At 34.8% G+C, this 21,431-nt stretch overlaps 1 protein-coding gene across 1 annotated transcript in view; it reads left to right on the forward strand.

The window, feature by feature from the left end:
* LOC119597641 (E3 SUMO-protein ligase RanBP2-like) overlaps nucleotides 1–19,654 on the forward strand; it is a 38,655-nt gene extending 19,001 nt beyond the window's left edge. The window contains 26 exon segments of the mRNA XM_037947235.1: nucleotides 55–186; nucleotides 340–432; nucleotides 660–800; nucleotides 942–1,158; nucleotides 1,364–1,477; nucleotides 1,763–2,107; nucleotides 2,321–2,448; nucleotides 2,821–2,962; nucleotides 3,063–3,190; nucleotides 3,298–3,480; nucleotides 3,659–4,765; nucleotides 5,431–5,583; nucleotides 5,731–5,952; nucleotides 6,142–6,373; nucleotides 6,610–6,732; nucleotides 7,833–7,919; nucleotides 9,154–9,306; nucleotides 11,712–11,863; nucleotides 11,988–12,687; nucleotides 12,819–12,970; nucleotides 13,094–13,258; nucleotides 14,203–14,349; nucleotides 14,536–14,731; nucleotides 14,734–14,900; nucleotides 17,681–17,932; nucleotides 18,179–19,654. Coding sequence (XP_037803163.1) covers nucleotides 55–186; nucleotides 340–432; nucleotides 660–800; nucleotides 942–1,158; nucleotides 1,364–1,477; nucleotides 1,763–2,107; nucleotides 2,321–2,448; nucleotides 2,821–2,962; nucleotides 3,063–3,190; nucleotides 3,298–3,480; nucleotides 3,659–4,765; nucleotides 5,431–5,583; nucleotides 5,731–5,952; nucleotides 6,142–6,373; nucleotides 6,610–6,732; nucleotides 7,833–7,919; nucleotides 9,154–9,306; nucleotides 11,712–11,863; nucleotides 11,988–12,687; nucleotides 12,819–12,970; nucleotides 13,094–13,258; nucleotides 14,203–14,349; nucleotides 14,536–14,731; nucleotides 14,734–14,900; nucleotides 17,681–17,932; nucleotides 18,179–18,301 — 5,754 coding nt within the window. The 3' untranslated portion in view covers nucleotides 18,302–19,654.
* The last annotated feature ends 1,777 nt before the right edge of the window (nucleotides 19,655–21,431 follow it).

Genomic DNA, 21,431 nt, shown 5'->3' on the forward strand with positions numbered 1-21,431 from the left:
GAATTGAGAACAAGGGAGAAAAAAAAAAATCATTAATTTTCCATGTTATTCCAGGTATTGTTTGAAGAGAGGGCCAAGCTCTTCAGATTTGTAGAAAAGGAATGGAGGGAGCGAGGAACAGGTGTTATGAAGCTGCTGCACAACCCTGGCCAGGGCTCTGTGCGTGTTCTAATGAGGAGAGACCAGGTAATAGTTTCAGTGGAATTGCTATTTGTGTTTTATTTCTCCTGCAGTGTGTTTTAATTTAGTTGCAGAATGAATGCAAGACATCTTATACATATTCATTATGGAAATAAAAAAATATATTTTTTTGGTTTTAAAGACTTGTTTCCTTTTCAGACCCACAAGATATGTGCCAACCATCTTGTGTATTCTAATATAGAGTTGCAGGCCATGAAAGGAAATGACAAAGTTTGGATATGGGCTGCACAGGTATAATAATAAGCTTTTCTTGTTTCAAATTCCATTTTTATCTGTATAAATATTTTTAAGATTTGGTCATGATTACAGTATATTTCCTTTGCTTTACTTGAAATTCAAGAGAGTGGGAATTTCCATCTGACATTCCATGAGTGTAGAGTTTATATTCATAACAAGATTTTTTTTTTTTTTTTCTTATTTTTTTTTTTTTTTTTTTTTTTTTTTTCTTATTTCATTAGGATTATGCTGATGAAGAATTGCGTATGGAGAAGTTCTGTTGTCGATTCAAAACTCTGGAGATAGCTACATGCTTTAAGGATGCTTTCATGAAAGCAAAAGCGATTGTCAAGGAGAATGAAGATAAATTGGAGAAACAGCAGGTATGTCCTCCAGTTCTGTATTCTTAATTATATATATATATATATATATATATATATTTTTTCATTATTTTTCTGATTACCCTTTTTACACCATGTTATCAGGTAAAATAGTTAATATAATGATTGGCCATTTACTTACAGAGCTCAGGAGACTCAGTTAAGACTGCCAGCCAAGAACCTGTTAAAGCAAGTACAGGAAAATCCCTAGCAGATATGTTTAAGCCAGCTGCAGGATCCTGGACCTGTTCTGTGTGCCTGGTGAACAATTCTGCTGAAATGAGCAAATGTGCTGCTTGTGAAACTCCCAATCCCAATGCCCCCAAGGTTGAAGAAGCAGCTGCACCTCAGACACCCTTTGGTAAGCTGTATGCATGGGAGGTTTTGTATTTGAAAAGTAACATTTTGATATGCTCTTCAGGGTCAGAGCGTAACATTTTATCATATATATTCTGCATTTGGAGATGATGGTAATATTTTGTAAAGTAGAAAGTATGGATGTGGCTTACATGAAGATTAACCTTTGTCCATTGGTATGATCACAAGGTTTTATCTATTCCTTTCAGCCACATTCAAGTTTAAAACCCCCACAAATACTCCAGGTTCATCAGCTGCATCTCCAGACAAGCTTGGCATGGCCTCAACTCCTAACACTTCCACTTCAGCTTCTGCCACAGGATGTGAGTACTTGATAAAATTACATTGGGTGTGCAACTTGGGACGGCTATATAACTCATGAAAGGGTTTTGCAATATTTGTTTGCAAGTAGACCTGCTAAATTTGTGCTGCCTGCATGTCTTAATTTTTGGTGAACTGAAACTCTAGTACTCTAGGTCTCTTTACTATTGATAGGGTAATTTTTTGAGTGTGGCTCAATGTTTTGTAATGTAAATGAGTATTCATAGATTGATGAGATTATGGTTTTTGTTCATGTTTATCTGAAAAAGATTGCATTTTTATTCCAGTTGGCTTCAGATTTGGCTTAGACTCCTCCAAAACGACCATCAGCCCCCTGGTCAGCTCAGCCCCAACTTCTTCCAGTGCTGTGTCAACCCCTGCTACCAGTGCTGACACAGCCAAGGATACTGTTAAGTTCTCCCTGAGTGGGTTCACCTTCACTACCACTCCCACATTGAAGCAGGATAAGGTGGAAGTCCCAGAGAAGCCAAAAGAGGAGGAAAAGAAAAAGGAGTCAATATTTGCAAGTTTCTCCTTTGGGTCCAGTGCTTCATCTGGTTCAGGAAACTCAGGCTTCAATTTCAGTGTGCCAACAAAAGACAGCAAGCCTGAAGGAAGTCCTGCAGTGTCAAGTAAGTTTCTTTTAATAGTTTTGTCTTTTCTTTATCTTTGAGTTGTATGTTTCCTAATATCATAGACTAGTAAGTGATTATGTTATGTTTGAAGTTACATAGTCTTTGTGCTTTAATAAAGAACACAAACCATAAACTTCTTTTCATCTCTGTATGTTGAATTAATTACAATCAGGGACACGTGTAAAGTTCTCTTGTTTTATCTTCTCATAGGCCAGTCATCTGGGGATGGAGGGTTGTTCAGCAACAAACCAGCAGGCAATTTGGTATCCTTCAGTAGTTTGGCTGCCAACAGTAGTACTACATCATCAAATGTGTTTACCATTAAGGATACAAAAGCTGTAAGTTTTATGGGATTTTGAACAAATTTCACTCTTAAAATTACTGAAAAATACTTACTGGTCACTATAGACAACAACTCATATTTTTTCAGTATCCCCTATAAAAGTTTTATCAAGTATTTGAACACTTACAAATTATTTCTGGAAGAAATATGTGTTATATACTATTACTGTAGCTGCTGATGTTATTTATTTATTTTGATTTAGAAATATGTAAATATACATGTATAATTTTAAAGAGATTTGGGAAAATTCTGTATTATTTTTTAAGATAATTAAAATGATTGAAGCTGCCAAAAGTATCGACACCATGTTAGAATATTTTCTTAGAGAATGGTTATGAAACTATGAAAATGCTTCTTAATTTTCCAGTTTGAACCAAAGGCTTTGTTTAGAGGTTCGCAAGCAAAGTCACCCAGTAAGGACGATGGTGATGACAAAGTAGAAGAATATGAACCTCAGGTAGACTTCCAGCCAGTTGTTCCTTTGCCAGACCTAGTTGAGGTCAAGACAGGTAAATGGGTGGTGGTAGAACTTTTGTTTGTTTTTGGAAAACAATTTGTGAAAGAAAGGAAGGGAAATGAATAAAACTTCAATGAAATTGCTATTTGTAGGTGAGGAAGAAGAAGAGAGATTATTCTGCGAACGAGCAAAGCTTTTCCGCTTTGATAAGGACACCAAGGAATGGAAGGAACGAGGCATAGGGGAGCTAAAGATCCTTAAGAACAATACAACTAAGAAGGTAATATGAGTGAACTGCTACTGAGAAAGTGATATGAGAAAATAACTTATGGGTTTAGATGTATTTCATATTTTTAAAAATTTACTAATGCTATACCTTTCTTATAGATTCGCATTTTGATGCGCCGTGAACAAATCCACAAGGTGTGTGCCAATCACTTCCTCACACCAGAGATAAAACTGACTCAAATGCAAACATCAGACAAGGCATGGATTTGGGCTGCACATGACTTTGCAGATGAAGAAATGAAGGAAGAGAGGTTTGCTGCCAGATTTAAGACCCAAGAATTGGTAAGTTATGGTACTTACCTCTTGTCTCTGTACCATGCTGATTGGAATCCAGATACCCAAAGCAACTGTCATGACACTTTAATGGAAAAGGGATGATTATAGATATCAGTAAGAAATTTCTGAATATTTTGATTTCCCCCCTAGTAAATGTTTTAATCTTTTATTATTTTTGTTACAGGCATTGAGTTTTAAGGCAGCATTTGAAAAGGCCCAGAAATCTCTAGAGGCGGATACTTCAGACACCACAGCTGTTTCTGAAGCAGCCCCAATTAAACCCTCAAATACTGCTACCAGCTCACTAGCTGCTATGTTCAAACCAGCTGCAGGATCCTGGGAGTGTGATACCTGCTTAGTGCGAAACAAACCTGAAGATAATGTTTGTGTTTCATGTTCAAGCAACAAACCAGGTTATGAACCACCTAAAGAGAGCACACTCCAGACACCTCAGTTTAGCTTTGGTATTCCATCCTCAACAACTGCACCAAAAGAATCGGCAAAGAATGATGATAAACCTCCCCTTAATTCTCTGGCAAGCATGTTTAAACCAGCAGCTGGCTCGTGGGAGTGTAATAGTTGTTTGGTGCGTAACAGTGCAGGAGATACTGTGTGTGTTGCATGTAAATCTGGCAAAGATGGTAGTGCTCCCAGTGCAGAGTCTTCTACTGGTGATAAATCATCTTTCAGCTTTGGCATCAAAAGTGATGCATCTTCAACCTCAAGTGGTTTTAGCTTTGGTGTAGCAGAAAACAAGACTGCATTCTCATATAGCATTCCCTCCACCAGTCAGAGTGCAACTGCCACACCCTCTCAGCCAGCCTTTTCCTTTGGCACAAGTGCAAAACCTGCCCAAGACAACACTGATAGTAAGCCTGCATTTTCATTTGGTATCCCAGGCAGTGTAACAATAAAACCTGTGCAAGATTCTACTGTTGCATCAGAAACTAAACCTGCTTTCTCCTTTGGAAAACCTGGGGAACAAACCAACAAGCCATTCAGCTTCTCTTGGTCAACAACTACCCCAGCCAGCATTGGGTCAGCCTCTACAGCAGGCACTTCCGCTTTCTCTTCGTCAACCTTTTCTCAGTCTAAACCATCAGGGTCACAAGAGCAACCCTCAACACCAACCAAAGAAGAAAAGCCAGGCTTTGTCTTTGGTAGCCCTGGAAAATACGAGTTCTCATTCACTGGAGTCAAAGCTCGTTCTCCCAGGTCAAGGGATATCAGTCAGTGTGAATCAGAAGATGGCCTTGTGGAAGAAGATGAAGGAGACCATCTTTATTTTGAGGTAAGTCATTTTATGGTGGTACTGTAATATAACATTGTAATTAGTTTTAGACCCAAGATTATCCCAATGACACCAGACATGACATGTATGTACATCCCCATGCCCACTGTGAGTTTACTTTATTAATTGTTTTTATACTTTGATGGCTACACTTGTACTAAGTCACCAGTGAGCCAATTATTAGTACTGCCTGTCTTGCCTGTTTACCCTTTTCCTTGATTTTCATTTTTTTTTTTATCTTATATTGCTGTTACTAATGTTTATAACATAGTAATTATAATGTCTACAATAAAAATAACATCATCAATATTTTAAAGCACTAGTAGAAAAAAAGATTTTCCTGCCAATTCAAAGGAAAGGTGAAATTGGGTAAGGTCACGAGGTCTACTAATTGACTCCTTTGTGGCTAAGCATCTGTGTTGCAGACATTCACAAAAAAAATTTAAAAATTAGCACAACATCTGTGGTCTTGAAAATATTTGCCTGAACTGCATCACCCTCTGCTGATACATTGAACAAGTTAATATCCTATTTATATTTCATTCTACTGCATGAGACAAATTTATTCCAGTAACATATATAACTGATATTGCTAATCAGAGTGATATAATTTTTGTGGCCTGATATCTTTAAATTTGCAACTAAATTTATTCTTTATTTTTTAGCCTGTGATACCATTACCTGACAAGGTTGATGTAGTGACTGGAGAAGAGGAGGAAACTTGTCTTTACTCTCACCGGTCCAAGCTCTTCCGCTTAGTCAGTGGAGAATGGAAGGAACGAGGCATTGGTGATGTCAAAATCCTGTGCCACAAGAAGGTAAAACTTATTTGATGTTGAATTTGGTTGATGTACATAAATATTAAGTATCTTTCATTCGCTTTTGATTATTTCAATTCTGCTTATTAGGCAGTATAATTAAATATAATGAAACCGCTAAGTTCAATTGAATTTTCTCTCTCTCAGAATGGTAAGATAAGGCTGCTGATGAGGAGGGAGCAGGTTCACAAGATCTGCATGAACCATTACCTGAAGGCAGACACAGAATTCCGCAAGAAGGATGAGAAGACCTTCTACTGGGCCGCAGTTGATTACACTGAAAATGAAGCACAAAAGGAGACCTTTGCTATCCGTTTTAAGACTCCAGAAATTGCAGCTGAATTTTATAAGGCAGTGGATAGTGCAAAGGCAAGTTTTTTAGGGGAAGACAAAATTTTCTAATGAAGACTAAAGAAAAAATAAGAGATGTCATTATTATCCCATGTATTAGATAAGAAAATAATTTGTAAGATGACATCTATTACTGTATATCATCTGTTTCTCAAATTCTTTGCTATTTGTACAGTGTTTATTAATATGATTATCCTTTCCTTAAAGGTTCAGTTAGGTGGAACTCCAACAGAATGTCCAGTGACAGTATCATCAAGTCCTGTAAAATCAGAAGAAGCAAATAAAGAACAATCACCAGACACACCTCAGAGTAAGACTGAACTCAAATCATCAACACCAGTTTCTGTAAAGGCTGAAGCAGATACCACATCAGGGGATGCTACAAGCAAGCCAAACAGCTCAATCTTTGGAGGAACGCCCAGCAAGACACTGTTTGGAGGTGTGTTCTTGCAAATTAATCTCCTTTATTTTTATTTACTATGTTTGCTTTTCTTATATTTCAACCTCCCCACATCCTGTATTTTCATTGTACTTCCTCCTCACACTTCTTATGGGTTTGAGATCTTGAGTATTTGTCTGCATTTTCATTATGGAATTGACATAATTCATTGTGCAAATGTTGCATGTAATTAGATTATACTTGGTTCACCTTTTTATGTCTGGTTGGATCAACAGAAACAAAAGGCACAATATTTGGGAGTGGCACTGAACCATCTTTCGTCACTAATGTGTCTGCTACCTTCACACTAAGAGGTCCTGATCAGCAGGGAGTACTAAATGCAGCTGGTGGGCCATCTGGTATGTATGATTGCACATGCTTTAGAAGATTGGTCGAAATCAAGGGATATTCAAATTTGTAAGATATATTCAATAATTCAGCAATTCACCCATTTTAATCACATTTATCAAACATATTTTTTTCTTTTTCCTCCCCCAAACCCAATTTTCTTCTATGTATATAATTTACTTATGAAATTTAGATGGTTTGCATTATCACGGTTTATAGACTTGTCCCTTGACTGAAGATTACAAATTACATTACTTGACTATAAAAGTAAGTTATGGCACATGTTTATTGAATTTGTAATTTGTCCAAAGGTCCCATTTACTTTAATGCTGCTTGTTTTATCACTGGAGAGTTTTGAAGCATTTTAAGTTAACCCATTTGATCCGGATGCTTCACTGCCATCATGTGGCCCAAAATACGGGCATTTGGTTTACTTGGGTGACCACTTGTCAGGTGTGCAGCTTGTAGGCTAGCTTTTTCTTTTCTTTCTTTCTTTTTTTTATTTTTATTTTTATTATTATTTTTTTTTTTTCTTTTTCTTTCTTTCTTTCTTTCTTTCTTTCTTTTTTTCTTTTTTTTTTCTTTTTTTCTTTCTTATTTTCCAATGTCTACAGTGGTCATTTGATTTGATTTATCCAGATGGTAATAGACTGTTTTCCTTGCACCTTCCTAAATGCCCACTGAGTCTATTCACCCTCCAAGAACTCTATACACTAAGTAGTGTGTCATTCCTGTCACCCTGCCTTCACCCAAAATTCCAATGATGGCAAGTTTGTATCACCCAAGCCCTCAGCCAAATTTTCCCATGCTGGCATGTTAATGTCACCCGCCCCCAAGCCAAATTTTTTCATTATGTGATTGTCATATCATCTGGATCATAAGGGTTAATGTCATGCAGTAAAAGATTTGATACTAGTTCATTTGTAGGGAAATATATTAGACTTGTCTATAAATTGTAATTGTACATCTAAACAATCTTATCTTAAATTTCAACCAGATAGTGCTTTCTTTTTTGACAGTCCCTGCTTGCTTATACTCTTGCTGTTATTGAAGATATTGTACTAAATATATCCATAAAATGGGCAGTGATGCTATGATATTTATATGACAGTGTTTGGAGCAGCGACTACAATGTCTACAACCCCAAGAAGCACCTTTAGCTTTGGAGACAAATTCTCTTTAAATCCAGATGCTGACGGTAAGCTTTAGAAAATTCCATCGTCCTCTCTTACTCACTTGTATTAAAAGTTTATCTAAAAAACCTTCTGCTAACCAAATAGCAGCTTTAACCATTATTAAAACTATCTTCATAGTACCTTAAATAAAGGAAGATTTTTTTCCTTCTTTTCTGTAATTGATTGTGTGGAATGAGTAGGCTCTTTTGGGGGAAAAGGAAGGGTGTGAAGTGATAGTTGAATGAAAAGTGTATTTATTTGAAGTTATTCTTTGTTAGTTTTTGTTTATATTAGAGAAAGCTTGAAACCCTTCACAAGGGCTAGGCAGGTGAATTTGCTTTGTTGCCAGGAATTGAAATAGGACTTGCCAAATAGACTTCAATTAGGCCAAGTGGAGGGATGCTCTGGGTAAATATTTATTATTATTATTATTAGAAAATTTTATCTGATCATAGAGAACCTGTAATTTGCCATCACTAATATGTATCAATGTAGCCAGGTAGTCAGAAGCTGTAACTCTTAGTCTTTCCATAGGAAAGTAATACCAGTACACAAATGTAAAACTCTCATTTGTAACCTAGAAATTGAGTTTTTATATCGCCAGGTGAAAAGAAATATATAATTTTGGACACCAATCTTGCAGGACCATTGATTTTTAGCTGGCTGTTAGACTCATTGTGTGTTATATATTTCTTTTATTATAGACATAAATTTTCTAAGTAGGTTAGGTGGAGTGGGATGATTTTCATAAATGGAAAGTACTTTATTCCATCTATAATAGCGCTGCTAAGATACTGGAGATATATTTATCTACTTCAGTACCATTTTAGGTATACTCTTTGGAGAAGGTAAACTTTAACAAAACTACTTGCTGTTGATTAGTATTACAGTGATGGTGAACTTTAAACCACAATGTTGTCTGTTCAGATGTCATGTGTGCATATCCTTTAGTTTCTGTTCTATCACAGCAATTTCTGTAATCTTTCTCTTCCTCAAGATCACTAATTGTTAGAACACAAGTAACTCAAAATACTTCACATTGTATTAAGAATAATGCCTCTAGTTATTTTTGTTGTAATGATTACAAGCAGTTACTAAAATTAAACTTGAATTTGGAATAACAATAACAAGAGCATGGTTGTACTACAAACAGCGGATTAATGCATTAATTTTGTCTTGAGTAGTTGCAAATAATTTCAACATTTTTTCTTTAATAATGGCTTCCTGATATTGCATTGTTGATGACCTTTCACTTAGCAGACTGTGAGGTGGTCTACATTAAGAGCAGTAATGAGGAGCAGAAATGTCATGCCAAGGCATTAATGCTCCCTGAGAATTTCTATAGTTACAAAGAACATCCAAGCTGCTCAGGCTGTGTGGGCTGTGAGGCAGATGATGATGACAGTGAAGGTGATCATTACATTCATATGTTAAAGTAGCAACAAGCTAAAGTATTTGTAGTTGATAGCCTTGCTTAATTAAAGCTTTTATATTTAAGCTTATATTCTTTATTCTTCCTTTAAAAGTTGAATATATAAAGACTTATAGGAAGTATCCTGCTTTTTAAGCACTTATTACTGATGGGCACAGTCATCAGTAGCTAATCAGTGGTAAAATAAGGAATGTGTTTCTGTTAATATGTATATATATACTATATATTTGTTTATTTAAGATTCTACAGTTGGTCCAGGGCATTTATGAGTGTAACACTTAAGGATCTCATTACCTGCAAGTTTGGTCTAAATGTATAATGGATAGCATGTATGTTGTCCCCTGCCAAGATTATGGCCCTTTTACATATGGACTTGGCACTATGGTGACTGACTGCTTTTGTGGGAATTAAACCAAAAAAAGATAGCTACAAGACCTTATTTCATCATACTCATCTGTATCAGAGCCATATACCAGAACTTTTATGAATTTAAGCATGTCATTATCTGCATATGATGGATCCTGCCATGTTTGTGTGACCTAGAGTTTAGCTCATACAATATTTTAGTTGGCCTGGAGGCTTTGAGTTAGATTTTATGAAAATGATAAAGATGCAGTCATAATACATCAAAATTACTTGCTTTTCCAATAATATTCTCTCTAATAATTTCCAAAATTCTTTGCTGTCAAGGTTATCTTATTACATACAGTATTTTGTATTTGGGAAATATAGTAGGTATAGTAGTGAATAAGAAATATGAATGTTTGAAAACAGTAGGATGTTGAATGTAGCCATCCTCCGCATGCCCCCTTTTGAAAGCAAGATGGGCAGTCAAGTCTTCCAGCCATATCAGCACTTTTGCAGTTTGCTGCTTATTTTACTTTTGGTTGAACCAAAGGGCTCAGTCTTTTTTTTTTTTTTTAAGCTACAATGAATTTGTGTACATTTGTGGATAGAAAGTTTGTCTTAGGGGTTATCCATGTAAAATTGGATAATGATGCAACTACCATAGGCCAGTTAAATAGTACTAGCAATATCTACAGCATCCGTAAATTGTTAACTCATTCAGAAAGGGATTACCCCATGCCATACTGAACCACATACTGGGCTTCAAGTAAAGTCAGCTGCTTGCATAAGAAAATAGAACCTCATAAACAGAGTATGTGGTTGTTGGCATAAACAATTTTTTAAGAAATGAGACCAAAAAGGAACTTCATACCTACTTTTGAGAACCAGAGCCAAACAGGCAAATAACTGTTTAACACACAACTTCGGGCAGGCTTGACAGACCAGAATTTGCATGCGGCAGGAATAAAGGTTAATGCATTACTAAGCAAGAGTGGGTAAAGGGCCAACTGTATAGAGTATGTTGGTTTTTCATGTATTTATTTTGTTTTTATTTATTTTATTTATTTATTTATGTATTTATTTATTTTTATTTTATTTTATTTTTTTATAATAATAATAATAATAAACAACTTGCTCATTCACGCATACATTCTCTCTCTCTCTCTCTCTCTCTCTCTCTCTCTCTCTCTCTCTCTCTCTCTCTCTCTCTCTCTCTCTCTCTCTCTCTCTCTCTCTCTCTCTCACACACACACACACACACACACACACACACACACACACACACACACACACACACACACACACACACACACACATATATTTATATATATATGCATTCATGCATCATACACATATATACACATAAATTGCATGTCAACAAATCAATAAGAAATCTAAAGTGACTGAAATATCAGTTCATCTTTGTACATATATTACTTTTTTGCACTCATGTTTACATTTGTCTTAAATTGATATGATGTATCTTTTTTTTATACATTATCCTACTACTATAATTTTGTTTATTCTTGTTACTTGTCACTACTTTTATTTCTGGTAAATATACCTGAAGAAGGAAGAAATCCTGTCTTATGTATATACAGGTGTAGATATATGTAAACTGCCCATCCAGTTGATTATTGCACAGATACAAAGGTATCTATAATTATATTGATCTGCTTCCTTCACTTCAGTTAATGAAACTTTGATTTTAAGTATATATCAGTGGAAATGCTTAAACAGCTAATATAACAGCTTTGAATTTTAATCAGTGCTAAGTTTAGCACATAGTTGCTTTTTGGTGTGAAATTATCTTTAGGTATATAATGTATTTTCTATGTGAAGCATTTGTTATTGAAAAGACCACACGAGGGAATGGGGTGTATAGGTATACCTGTATTAATATCACTATGTGGGTTTTCAGGAAGATCCTTTATTTCTTTTGAAGAATACTTTTCTATGATCTCATGAATTTCAAGGTATTACATTGCAATATAATTCTAACATTCTCTCTTTTTTCCCTATCTTTGGAACACAGATGTGGTGGAAGTAGTGTTTGAGAAGAAAGCTACACCTGAACAAGTACAGAAAGCTAGAAAGCTGCAGCTTCCCGATAATTTCTATTTGTATGAAGATGCCCCTCCTTGCCTGGGCTGCCGGGGCTGTTGTGAAGAGGAAGAAGAAACAGTGGTAAGTTTAGCAGTAATACAAATATCATGTATTAAAGGCACATTTACTGGCATATGTAAGTTTAATAGTGTATTTTCTTCTCCTTTTCTCTGTATTTATTTACTGATGACACATTTTTCCATAGGGAAAAGTTGAGCAAACAATACCATCTGCATCTGCTCCAGCAAATAGTACTTCTACATCATCCATACTTGGTGGAACAAGTCCTGGGCCTTTCACAAATGCAGTTTTTGGAAAAGGACCACCAAAGTCTCCAAGCATTTTTGAAACCCCTAAAATCTTTGGGGGTAGCACTGGAGGTTCTAGTCTTTTTGGGGGTGCTTCTAATTCCCCTAGTTTGTTTGGAGGCTCTACAGGTACAATTGCTCCCAGTTTGTTTGGAGGATCCCCTGCTCCTAATTCCACCAGTCTGTTTGGAGGCTCCTCCACTACAAATTCTCCCAGTATATTTGGTGGTTCAGCGACAATTAGTTCTACCAGTACCTTTGGAGGCTTTACTGCAACTACCACTACTGCCAGCAGTTCACCCAGTATATATGGCAGTTCTAGTGTCACTAGTAGTAGCAGTTTATTTGGAGGAAATGTTAGTGGAAGTATATTTGGTGGGTCTGCTGGTTCAGCCGGTGGACTCTTCGGAAATGCCAAGACCTCAGGATCGCCAAGCATATTTGGTAATGCTGTTGCAACATCTACAGAAAATACTACATCAAATAGCACAACAAAATCAACAGAAGGAAGTTTGTTTTCCTCCATTAGTAGTGGAAATATGTTATCATTTGGAGACTTAGCTTCACAATCTAATGAAAGTGGATTTGGTCAGAAAAGTAAGTTTTGAACATCATTTACGTGTAAATGTACATATGCTAATAAAGTTACTGATTTGGATACAGCTTACAGTTAGTATTCAGTTGAAATGGTTGGAACCAAATTTTATTTGTATATTCTTCCATTGAAGATACGGCAGCAGCAGATGCAGTTTGGGCTGCGAAGGGACAACCCATATTTGGGAAGTCTCCAAAGAAGACTGGAGATGATGATGATGATGTAGTTGAAAATGATCATGATCCCCACTTTGAACCTGTTGTACCATTACCCGATTTGGTGGAGGTGAGTTCACAAGTGATATGTACATTGATTTAGAAATCAGTCTTCTGCATATATGCCAAAAGATGTGGGTGTGCTGTAGCCACAGGTCACTTATGTCTGCAAATGTATATTTCCCCTGAGCAGGTGAAGACTGGGGAGGAGGACTTAGATGTGATATTTAGCAACCGTGGTAAGCTGTATCGTTATGATAGTGGCTCAAAACAGTGGAAAGAGAGAGGCATTGGAGACTTCAAAATCCTTCGAGATCCAGCCACAAATAAATTCCGCTTACTGCAAAGGAGAGAACAGGTTTGTTTGATTTTTATAAGTATTACAAACCTAAGAGTTAAAATTAATAGCAACAGTCCTAAGTCATAACACAGTAGTGGTGTAGGACTTAATTCATGGGAAAATATGGATTTAAAAATGTCTGCTTTTGATCTTACTTAAAGTATTATTACCTTTTTCCAGTGTTGAGGGGTCTGTGAAAAGATAACATATTGAGAATAAAATGATTTTTTCACTGTTGGAGGACCATACTTTTGCACTTCTTTTGAGCTATAGTTCCTTTGAGTTATCCTCCAAGGAGGTTATCACCCCCACCAGAGACTGGAAATTTACTTGGAGTTTTGGATGGTTGTAGGGGGTGAATAAATATTTCGAACGCTTGTTCAAAAATACCTAAAAGTATCATAAAACAGAAATAATCAGATGGAGGGGATATTTAGCTGGCAGACAGCTGATGCATAGAGTGCTATTTTGCATGTTATTCAATTCTTATTAATTTCTCAGTGTACTTATTTTGTAAACTACAAAACACATCACCCAGAAGCGCATGCAAATCATATTGAGTGTGCAAAGGCTTTAAGAACTGAATTTCCTAACAATTTTATTTGTGTTTTTCATATTTTTTCATTATCTATTGTAATCTTTAATAAATCCATCCATATCTAGTATATAGAGGTAGCTTGGACATCTATAATCCTAGGAAAGGGTAATGTTGCAATGAAATTGCTGTAGGATCCCTTTAAATGTATACAAACATGAGTGAAAATGCAGAAGAGCAGAGAAAGTGTTTTTGGTGCCTATGTGGGTTTTATTTCCATGCATGCCCTCAACTCAAGATTGACCATGGGAGCCCATACCTGCCCAGATGGTCCCCTTAAAGGAAGTTGAAGTACACAGAGAAAATATATAGCCCATCCCCCTCCATATTACAGAAGTAAATATATTTCACCATGTATAATTTACAGGTCCACAAATTGTGTTGCAACCACTACCTAACAACCCAACTTCAGTTACGACCAATGGAAACTTCAGAAACTGCCTGGTGCTGGTATGCCAAGGATTATTCTGAGAGCTTAGAAGGCACGGATGAGAAATTAGCAATCAGGTTTAAGGTTTGTTTTCTTCATTTTTGTGTCAATTTATGTGAGGTCTCCATTTATTAATTACCAAGTTTAAAAGAAAAAACAGATGTACCGATGATCTGTAATGGATTTTTAATTATCATATTTGATTTTTTCTTAATTGTTATCTTTTGAGAAATATGTTGGGTATTAATTGCAAAACTGGAATCTTTGCAGACAAGTGAAATGGCGGCAGAATTCCAGAAGAAGTTTGAAGAAAGCCAAGAGATCATAAGGAAAAGTGAAGCAGATCCTACAAGTAGCACAAACACATCTGCTACATTTGTCCTTCCACACCCCAGCAGTTCTCTTCAAAAAGATGAAGATGCAGATGAAGATGAGGAAGAGGATGATGATGATGAGGATGAAGATGATGAGACGACGACGACGATGATGATGACGACGATGATGAAGATGATGATGACGACGATGAAGAGGAAGAGGACGATGAGGATGATGATGAGGATGAGGATGGAGATGATAATGTAGTGATTTTTACCAAGAGATGCACCTTGTCTAAAAAAGAAAATGGTAGTTGGACGGTAAGCACATGAAATATACATGTTGAGAGGATCATAGACAGTGATTATCAACACAGCACCAACTGTAAGTTCCATGATTCAGGCTGTATATATTAGCATGCACTATGCCAGTTAACAGGATACTGCTATTATCTAACCCAGTAATTTGGTGGCTGCAGTAACCTAATTCATTCTCCATTTAATCATTAACAGTCTATTGCCACATTGAAAAGAAGTCTCTGCAGTGGTTTGTTCCTTCCAAGGATACTGTGAATTAAACTATGCTTTTTATTTATCTGACATTGCCTACACTACCCCTCTATTTATTAGTTGCTGCTATGCTTCATTTACAAACTGCATAATATGAAGTTGTGTGAATGTTCTACAGTACTTTTTTTATCTTTTCTACCTTCATATCCTGGCTGATTAAGCATTCTTTACAACATTGAACATTTTTATTTAAACATTTTAGTTTTAAACTATTTCTGTTGACAACCAACTTTCATCTTTCTTTGGTTCCTGTTTTCAATTACATTCCTGCATTATTCACATTTATTTAATAATTTTCCAGCCTGCTTTTCACACCAACATTTTAACGAGTCCCTGTTCAAATGTAACTTTCCCCCTTTTTATCACTGGAAGCACAAACTTGTGTAAATAATGCAGTGACAGAGATTTAATCTTAACTGTGTGACAGTTTGCTTTTTCCATCTTGCCTAGCACAAATGTGTGAATTTGTGATTATTAATGTTTCAGTAGCTGTTGCTCACAATCTTCTTTTGTCTTAACATTGGATTACTGCCACCACTACATGTTAAATTCAGTGCTCATTTGTCCTTATTTGTCATTTTCTATGATAAGGGCAACTTTTTAACTTTTTTACCAATATCCATAGAATGTTTTTGCCTGTCCTCTTTATATTATATTTTATCAGTGCATACCTTTTGTTTCCACATTATCTTCAGCTCAGTATATATGATTGGTAATATATGTAGGTGTCCATATGTTAGCCAAAAATGTCTCATTTAAAGAGTGGATTTTGTATTGTAACATTTTAATGCAGTGACAAAACTTATTCTTGTTCTTCAACCAGCTTTTCATGTTCATTAAACTGTATTTCGTGATATTTCAGTTTTGAATAAGAGAGACCTGCACTGTCTAAGATAACATGTAGTAGGGTCATTAATCTAGGCATGAAGATAGTAAAAGATTACTTGTGTTGCATGTAGGAAGGTTAAATGCATGATAACTAAACTATTTAACTGACATGCCAGTGAAGTATTATTTACAACTGTGTGATATGAAAGCAATGTTCTTCATGAAACCTGTCTATATGAACAGCTGAATACCCTCCCAAACATGCTATATAACCAGAGTAATCTTTGATGTGGAATTGTCCAAGTGAAACCCTCCATTTCATTATGTATTGTCAGTAGGCTGGAAAAAAATACATATGTTGAACCCTTTCATTTGTGGGTCTTTCTCTGCCCTGCTGTGACCCTTTGAGTTAGTACATTTCTTTTATGTTTTTTTTCAGTAACCAGACCAAGAATTAAACTTCATTTTGAGAAAATAAATATTGAATAATGTGCTATATATTACTGCATGCAGATTTTTATTACTACCAGCTGTAGTGTATAACATTCCTTTATTTCAATGTAAAGTCTAAAATTTACAAAGCAAGTTTTCAAAAGAGGCAAAAAATGTATATGTACTAAAAGAATAATTCAAGATTAGTGGGTTGACCTTTTCATTATTGACATGTCATTATGAATGATGGCAGCATAGATGGATGAGAACTTTGAAGCTGATAAATATGTGAAGGAAAAGGTGGAAATCGGATATACATTTACATTAAGTAAATTTTGATGGTAAGGATTACAGAAATTTCATCAAACTCCTGAAAGACCTTTTTTTATTGTAAAATAGACAGTGAAGAACTTTACTCTCAGTCAATACATTTTGAGATCCCTTGAGTTATTGCACCAGTATAAGAACAGACAGGTACTGATTGCATGCAGATTGCCATATGACAGTGATATGTAACCTTTACTTGTAAAAATATTACTGATATCTGATCAAATCCAAATCACTTGGTATTACTGGCAGACAACACAACTGAGCCAGTGCCCATATTCTATGAAAGTTCATGCAGTGAAAATTAATATCCTTTAATTCCTGTATTTTAAAAGATCAGGGTCAGTATTTATTCAGGCAACCCATGTATATACATAGAAAAGAAAAGAAGCTGTTGAAAATGCCTTTTCTAGAAATAACAGTGCTTCAAGCAGTATGTAGACCAAGTTTATTGATATGGATATTTCCATTAATAAGATGATTGTGTAATCTTTAGTATCTCTTGCTGATAATGATAAAATGCAATGAGTAAAATTCAAGAATCAAAGAAAGAAATGAAATCTTTATTATCGCTTTGATAATGATAGAAGGCAATTGGTAAAATTCAAGAATCAAAGAAAGAAATGGAGGTTGTTGGTTAGAGGTATGTATGTGTATGTGTGTGGTTGGTGTAACACATATAGGGGATGATAAGATGCAAGTTGATTGGAGTATATACCTATTTGTGGTATGTGAAGGTGAGTGTGCTGTGTGATCCTCAAAGTCAGCAAATGTTATATTGTGTGAAGAAAGATGAAGCTTTTGTTCAGTTGATATTGCAACATGGTGCTTCACTAATCTGGGTATGCTTTCTTTAAGTGTCCTGGTGTTGAAATGATTGCACAATAAGTCACATGGTTAGATTGAGCAACCCTCTTACTATGTGTCCTGTCTTCTTTTCCTAGGCACTTGGTGCTGGGGATCTTCACATCCAGTATGATGATGACTTCTTTGGGGCGAGGATCATCATGACGTCAGAGTCTGGAGAAACCCTTGCTGAACATATTATAGCTATTCAAACCACAGTGGACAAAGAGGGCAATTCAGCTACCTGGACTGTACTTAACTTAGAGCCACAACCTCAAGCAGTTACAACATTCAAGGCTGAATTTGCCAATGTCAAAGCATTAGAAGAATTTGTTGCAGCTTTCCATGAGGTGTGTTTTTTCCCCTACTTCTTGGCCTCATTTAAAAGGCTATAAAGTCAAGATAATTGAAAGTGGATTTTGATTTATAGAGAAAAAGAGAGAGAGAAAGAGCAAGTGAGAGAGTGAGCAATCCTTTATAAATAAGGAATGTAAATGGAATTTTTAAGCATCGTGTAGGACTTGCACATGCAGGAACACATGAAATACTGCTCCTATTGCTATATTTTTTTCTGTATTTGATTTTCTTAACTTCAGGGCAAGGAATATGCAGAGAACTCGGGCATTATGGAACAGCCCAGTGGAGAAGTAGCCCCAGAAGAGCTGTACTATGGTCAGGGTGCAGATGAACAAGGTGGGTCCAGTGTTACTACGTGTTAAAAATATGTACAAAATTTCATATGGGATGGTGTAAATCTAGAATTTCTGAATTTATTGAAGTGTGAACAATCATCTGCAGTATTTTATGCTTTCAATTTGTGCTACTTTTGTTTTATGTGATTTCATTAGTATGCTGGAAGGGTGTTTAATTAATCCATTAATATTGTTATAGTTTATTCTGGAAGTGTGTTTAATAATTTAGTTTCCTTTTTTGACATTCTTTCTGGAATCGGTAAACCTTGAGAGAATTAAAAAGTTTTGGAGATAATTATGGATAAACATCACAGAAAGTATAACTACTCAGTGGTGGGAAAATAAGCATAGAATAAATTATAAATTGAGAAAAAATATTGACACTATGCAAGATATTCCTTTTCAGGATCAGTAGCCTATTTTCCCTTCTGATTTAAGAGTAAGGGGTTTGGAGTTCCTGGTCACCATCTTGGCCTGAGAAAAAAGAATCAGTAAAACAAACAAATGGTTGGTTCAGACACTCCATCATCCAATCAGTATATGACAATTGGGAGGGAGGGTGGGGGTGAATAACAAAATATTGAATGGGTAGTTATGTAAAGAGGTTTCCTGAATTGATATATGCAAGTTGATATAATTTTATCAGTCATATTATTAAGCAACTGACATTTAAACAAAAATTCCATGTGGATATGCCATGGAAAAAATGCAATTGTTTTCATTGAAAAAAAAAAATGATAAGGGATCATTATTCATATGCATGTTCAAAGGGTAATATAAAGTACAATATTAGTGTAAATGTAAACTAACTTGTGTATCTAAACCCTTTTTTTGGATATTTACTTAGTGATATATTCAAATTTAAAAGAAAGATGATATGCAGGCAGAACATACATTTTCATTGTGAGGTAATTAACAAACCTTGTATAAATTATATATGGTGTATAAATTTTCAATCTTGAGACTTCTAAGATTTTGTAAATTGTTCACATTTTTATCAGCAATTGAAATTGTACAATGTTTGCAATTTTTTGGTGAGTGTTAGTTTAAATCATTTCCAGAGTAGAGGGTAGTGATGTAGTGTTTATGGCAATAAAAAATAGTCGTTTTACAGATTTCAGTGAAAATCTTCAAGATAAAAGATATTTGAATTATGCAGCTCATGTAACACCAACTGGGGATAGTTTTATACTTTACTTGTATCAAGCTCTTGCCATGTCATTTTTTAGGTGGAATTAATAAAAAAAACTATTCAGCAACTCTTAGTCAGTGTGACGACGACCTTCTTTCTTTCTCACACAATTTCTGAATTATTTTTAAATCATGAAAGTTCCAAAAGTGCAAAAGTGTATGTGAGAAAACAGAGATAAGCAAAATTTATTTAAAGGTAATTATGTAGTTAGTAAATACAAACATAAGGATGTCTTTGCCTTCATACTCTTCAGTGATACGGAAGATTGATAGTCAACTTAGGTGAAAACTTGTTTCTCTCTTTCTCTTTCTCTTTCTCTTTCTCTTTCTCTTTCTCTCTCTCTCTCTCTCTCTCTCTCTCTTCTTTTCCTCTTCTTCCTCCTTCTTCTTCTTCCTCTCTTCTAATTTTTTCCCCTCCCCTTCCCCCTTTTCCTCCCTTTCTTTTTTTTCCTTTTTTTGTTTGGGGTAAACCTTGTTTTGTTCATTTATAAGTACAAATTTGATATTGAGCCAAATTTTTTTGTGAAGCTTCCCCCCTTGCTATTCTGGTTTCTTTATTTTCTTTGAAAAAAACATCAGAAATAAAGGACTAATTTTGATTTTTGGGATTAAAAATTTTCCTAAATTAAAACAAATGATGCTTCTTTCGTTTTTAATGCTCCTCATTCTTTTCCAGAAAAGAATCAATCCATCGCTCTTTTTTTGGAAAAAAAACCCTTCCTTTAGCTTTGAAAGGTTTATTTGAATAATTAACCAAGCTTTCTCGTTGGGAAACCCTACTTTAATCCGAATTTTAGAAATTTTGTTTGAATTTCTTAATTTGATTTTAAATATTGTCAAAGGTTTTATCATATCAAAAATTAAATTTTAAAACTGAAGATTCTTGTTAAATGTGTTAAAATGGTATTCAATGGAAAGCTATATAAGACATTTCCTTATCAAAGTTTTTGGACAAAATTTAATGCTCTTTGGTCCCGTTTTTATTTGTTACAATCTTCCGTTTTGGGTTAAGTAATTTTTTATCTCGTTTGATAAATTATCCTTTTTGATTCCAGCTAATCTGTATGCTTTCCTCAAAATCCTCCCTAATTTACGCTTTCGTCTGATAATTAAATTGTTTCAAAATTGAGTTATGCAAAAGAGATTTAAATGCAAGTTTTTGATATGAAATAGTTCTTGTTATTTTTGGGAAAATATAACAGAGAAAGTTATAGGTATAAGATATAAAAAAGTAATGAATGAACTGAATAATTTTAAAAATCCCAAAAATATAAGGATTTTTTATTTTTTTCACTTATAATTTTATGTATCTACTATTTTACTGATGTCTTCCATTATTTAAGTGATGCTGAAGAAAATAAATTTAAGGCAGAAGGGTATTGCATTAAATATTTGCTTGCTTGCTTCCAAAAAACATATTAAGAAACTTTGAAGAAGTTTAAAGTTTTATCAGATTTTCAAGGCGCCAGTTTTAAAAAATTTTTTTATTTTTTTACAGTTGAGTATTAATTTAATTGTAAGTTAGGGTTTATTTTACACTGTTTAAAAAATCCTTTCATTCAAAGAGAGGGAATGAACCTTTAAAATTTAAGGAGGAGAGATAATTTTCCATTTTATATTGAATCGGGAAAAATTTAAAGATTTTAATTTAAACTATTTTAACTTGCCTGCCATGATTAATAAAGTATCCTGTTTTTGTAAGCTTCGTAGGTTAACTTAATTTTTAATTTGTTTTTTAACGTCTTAACGTTGGACAATTGTCCATACTTGGTTGAGCAAGTGGTAATTCCTGTTAAAACTTGTATGTAGAAAGTTTGCATTAAATTGGTACTGGTTGTTTAAATTGCTTTTTATCTAAAAATTGTTTAAAAGATTAGTCCAAGCATTATTTTTGTTCAAAAAATTTTGATAATAAGATTTATCCTTATTTTGAACTTTTTAGTTTGAGTACAGTTTTCTATTGTTT

This window comes from Penaeus monodon, chromosome 39 (genome assembly GCF_015228065.2).
Source record: "Penaeus monodon isolate SGIC_2016 chromosome 39, NSTDA_Pmon_1, whole genome shotgun sequence".
In the NCBI taxonomy this organism is placed as follows: Eukaryota; Metazoa; Arthropoda; class Malacostraca; order Decapoda; family Penaeidae; genus Penaeus; species Penaeus monodon.